This window comes from Amblyomma americanum, chromosome 1 (genome assembly GCF_052857255.1).
Source record: "Amblyomma americanum isolate KBUSLIRL-KWMA chromosome 1, ASM5285725v1, whole genome shotgun sequence".
Classification (NCBI taxonomy): domain Eukaryota; kingdom Metazoa; phylum Arthropoda; class Arachnida; order Ixodida; family Ixodidae; genus Amblyomma; species Amblyomma americanum.
In genome coordinates, this window is record NC_135497.1 from 512,624,244 (window position 1) to 512,628,850 (window position 4,607).

The window sequence follows — 4,607 nt, forward strand, 5'->3', positions numbered from 1 at the left end:
CTTAGAATGGTTCCTGCAGAACCTTTTGGTTCCTTGGAGTGCTTTTTTAGGTTCCGTGAGCACCTGAATCTATGCATGTTTCAGCCCCTTTCTTTTACATATTTCGTTTTGAGGACTGATTATACTCTTAAGTGCTCCACACCAGGAGCACCTATAAATTCATGCGTGCCTACAAGTACTCACAGCAGGTTCTAGCATTCGGCAGCTAGCCAGTATGTTCGTTTTGACGGGTCATGCATCTACATGCCCTTTTTTGCATGCATCTTAGGCACGAAGAGATCTAAGCCAAGAAACAAGGGTTTATTAGCATCTTTTGGAATCTGGAGTTCTGAGAGGTTAAAATGATTAGGTATCCCTGAATGCTACTCTTATATAAAAAACGACTAGTTTGTTAAGTGCTTCTGCACGCAGTGAGACTTCTGCATTCCACAATGTGCAGGTCAGCAAGGATTTGGTGAAGAAGCTGCCCGAAGAAAACCAGGCCATGCTTCTGGACACCTTGGTCGACTTGGCCCTTGACACCCCACCTTCTGTTCAGCACTCAGCTGTCAGCGGAGCACTGTGAAAGGTATGCAAGATCTGCTGAGCTGCACTAAATTTCCTTGCTTTGGTGATTCTCTTTGCTGTGTAACCATGCCACACAGGCACAGAAGTATACATTGAAACCTCGATAAATCAGCGTCGGCTGATTCGAGATCCCGGATAATTAAAAACGTTTCTAAGGTTCATTAGATTGTAATGTAAGTTCTACCAAATAATTTGAGCCTGCATCTTGCTCTGGCTCAGTTAATTCAATGGCTGGTGCTATGTGGGAACCACCAAGTTTGCCGTCACCCAGACCTGGTAACACCTGAGTTCTGCTAGTAACACAATGTCATACCGCTTATTTTAGAGCGTAAGGCTACATTAAGTAGCGCGATGTCTAATATTGTACTTTTCACTGCTTCCCACACCATTGTGCAGGTAGTGGCAGCACTGGTGCGCAGCACGGTGACATTGTGCTGGTCATGGCGACCCTTTGTGGTTCACCGGTGCCTGATCAGCATTTGGTGGCATTAGGTGCCGGCACCAATAAAGAATATAGTTTTCATCTCTTGCACCTCGTGTGGTGCACCGAGTTCATCGAAACAAAATACGCTGTGCTGTGCAGTGCCTGGATAGTCGTGATAGACTGCATACACACTCTTCTTGTTGCTTCTCTTTAACCAACAGTTGCTGTTTTGCGCATGCACCTTAGTTAAAGCTGCTCTGCACCATTAACCTGACGTATCTGACCTTGGCCGCTGCCCTCAAGTGCGCTGGTAACATCGAAAATATCCCTCAGATATCGAAACCAGCCTGACCAAATTTTGGGCAACCGGCAGTGATGTGGCAACCATAATGAGTCCAAATGAGCTGCCGATGTAGGAAGAGTTGTTCGTTTAACTTCAGCCGCAGCTTTACTGTGTGCAGTCATAGCGACTCTTAACAGTGCCACAAGCGGTTAGACAACATTTTGTACTTGCCTCCTTTGTTTACCTTCAGGTTTCGACGATTCTTAAACCCACCTAATTAGAATATGTTGCATTCTGACGGGCTTCATGTTAACAAGGTTCTACAGCAGCATTACAGTGGACTCTGGGTAATTCAAACTCGTGTACTCTAGAAAGTAAAAAAACTATTTTTCGAATATTCGGCTCTTATGATAACTGTCCTCCTAAAAAAAGATTTTCACGAACTACATATAATATTAAGAAACTTTTGGTCCTCTTAGAGGGTTCAGATTATCAGCAGTTGACTCTAGCCCTCTCATGCCCTTAGCTGTAAAGCCCTTCGTTGTCAGGTTGCGTGAGCAAGCTCAATGACATTTGGCATGAGGTATCTACAGTTTGATAAATTTATCTCGGCTCTTTCGCTTATGGAATGAGTACTGTTCTGCAGTTGCAGTCTCTTACATGCAGTAGCATATTATTTAATTTCCAGCAGCATCTTATCAAGCAGCTAAAATTTTATTCATAACTGTCAAATGAGGCATCTCCACAGCACACTTGATGATATAGACACCGTTTCTGCTTGCATGTCCGACTGGTACTGTTTTGCTAGTGCACTGGCTTAAAACTAGTTTTCCAGGTTAAAAAGAATTTTATTCTGTGCAAGGCAATTTTAGTATTGCAGTATTGATGTGAATGGATTCAAGCTTATGAGTAGCTTTCATTCTGATAAATGGTATTAATTTGGGATGTGTAATGCAGGCTTGGAAAATAAACATCATTTCTTGCACATGTTAGTCACAGGTATCCAATGTATGACATTAGCTGTATGGACGTCTCATAGAAGTTCCTAATTTGACTGGGGCTAGAGTCAAATGCTTCATGAAAATCTGCTTGCTCATTCGGCACCTCTGCTTAAGTTTTTGTGAAATCCATTTTTTTTACTTCACTTCTCTTTAGCTCCTGATCTGGAGTGAAATTTAGTGGATAGCTGCTTTCCTGTAGAGTGCTGAAATCAGCTTTGGTTCAATCTGCGTTGATTTGGCGTATCCGTAAGCTGATGTTTGGTGGTTGATAAATGCATCATTAGCTCCATTACAGGTAAAGAATATTCTTGCTGAAATTGGCCTTTGGGCTTCCTGGTGTTTTGCTTATTGAATCTAGACAGCATTGCTGCTGCGGGATAGTTGGGAGGTACAGTAGGGGGTAGTTGCTCATAGAGGAGAAGCACAGAAAACAATGCAGATGAAGGGGAGAATGAGATGACACCTACATCTTGTGTCAGTCACGATGCTGCAGTCGAGCGGCAACATTTGTTTTACAGCACAGAGAGTTCGTCTTTGCCTCGTAGCACTCATGACATTCAAGCGTTTCCTGTGTGTTCTTGCAGGTGTGTTTCTTCAGAAGTCTTCTCGTGGAACCTCCGCAGCGTACTGGTGTGTCACAGCAGAGTCCAGCCCGGACGGTTCGGGAGGCCAAGAAAATAAGGTGACTAGGCTGGTTTCTTGGTTGGCTTTGAGGTTCATTTCTTCGGTACCAGCGCTTCTGTTTGTGAATTGAATTGGCGATTTTGAATTAAACTGATGCTTGTGTTAATGTAAATGAGCTTGCCGTACTGGTGAAACGTAGTTGCATGCAAGTTCCTGCCCACTAGCCACTTAGTAATGAAGATAATACAGACTGCCAAGCAAGCTTTTTGGACGCCAGAAATTTGAGGTTGCAGAAGTTTCACACTTTTACATGCAAACAGTTGCTTTTTCTTAGAGCCGACATGTGTTCAAGGCAAACCTTGTGAACAAAAAGGAGGTTCCAAGGTTCAGTTTCTTGTTTTCTAACTGGCATACTTTACTTAGAACAGGTAGTGACGGCTGATCAGGACCATGAGAGGGAAATAATTAGAAGAATAAGAATGAGGTGGAGCGTATGTGGCTAGTTCTCTCAGATCATATATGGCAGTTCACCAATATCCCTCAAGAGAAAAGTATGCAATAGCTGTGTCTTATCGGTATTCACCTATGGGGCAGAAACGTGGAGGTTAACAAAAAGTATTCAGGTCAAGTTAAGGACATTGCAGTGAGCTATGGAAAGAAAAATGATAGGTGTAACGTTGAGAGACTGGAAGCGAGCAGAGTGGGTGAAGGAACAAATGCGGGTTAATGACATCTTAGTCGAAATCATGAGGAAGAAGTGGGCCTGGGCAGGGCATGTACTGCGAAGGCAAGATAACCTCTGGTCCTTGAGGGTAACGGAGTGGATTCCAAGAGGAGGCAAGGGTAGCAGGGGGCGGCAGAAAGTTAGATGGGCGGATGAGATTAAGAAGATAGCGGGGATACGGTGGCTGTGGATGGCAAAGGACAGGGTTAATTGGGGAGACATGGGAGAGGCCTTTGCCTTGCAGTGGGCGTATTCAAGTTGGTTGTGATGATGATGATGGGGGTGGTGATATTTTAGGCATTCCTTGCAGGGCACGGCAGTAGCTATGTTGGCTTTTCTGCTGGCCAGCTATTAGCCTTAGAAGGCTTTCACTCTGCTAGGGGTTGTGGCCTCGCTTCCTTTTACAGCGGTGGCTGTAAAATAGCTACCAAGAAATGGGAAAAAAAAAAAATTTGGAAAGGAGGCTCTGGAAAGGGAGAGGGCAAGGAGAGGTATGTGGCAGGGATAGGTGCCGGAGCAGAGAACGACAATTCTGTATATGAAGGGGCCGCAACAGAAGCGACTGAGCGGCACATGTAGAGGGCGCCGCTGTGCATAAGTAAATCCTATGCCCCGACATGGCAGAGAGGCCCAGAGTGTTGACGTTATACTTGAGTCATGCTAGCAGGAGTGCCATAGATAAAGAGGAACCACACCGTGTGGAAGTTTGGGCTTGTGGTGCATTGTGTAAGCTTCCTTGTTTTGCCCTAACAGTATTGTAGCCATGGTTGTTTGTTTCAGCAAAGACTCGGTGTAATTAGAGAAGCATATTTTGACACTAGCATCACTCTCACTAGTAATAAGCGAATGTTCATTATAACTGCGGCCATTGTATGTGGGCTCGACTGTCTTGCTTATCTTGAAACTTCCATCTAGCAACTTCGTAGTGTTTGAATCCCATCTGCTTTCGCAAAAATCTGTGTTCCTGCTTTCGCCTGCTGGCAG

At 44.5% G+C, this 4,607-nt stretch overlaps 1 protein-coding gene across 9 annotated transcripts in view; it reads left to right on the plus strand.

Moving 5' to 3' along the window:
* LOC144116177 (uncharacterized) overlaps nucleotides 1-4,607 on the plus strand; it is a 36,941-nt gene that overhangs the window by 32,294 nt on the left and 40 nt on the right. For 7 of the 9 annotated variants that reach the window (XM_077650889.1, XM_077650884.1, XM_077650892.1 and 4 more), the window contains one exon: nucleotides 440-573. Coding sequence is in view for 1 of the 9 variants with exons in the window: in XM_077650890.1 (XP_077507016.1) it covers nucleotides 440-565 (126 nt within the window). In the remaining 8 variants the exon portion in view is untranslated. Of the gene's footprint in view, nucleotides 1-439; nucleotides 574-2,859; nucleotides 2,958-4,607 lie in introns of those variants that run through there. The other 2 variants (XM_077650890.1, XM_077650893.1) reach the window with 2 other exon arrangements.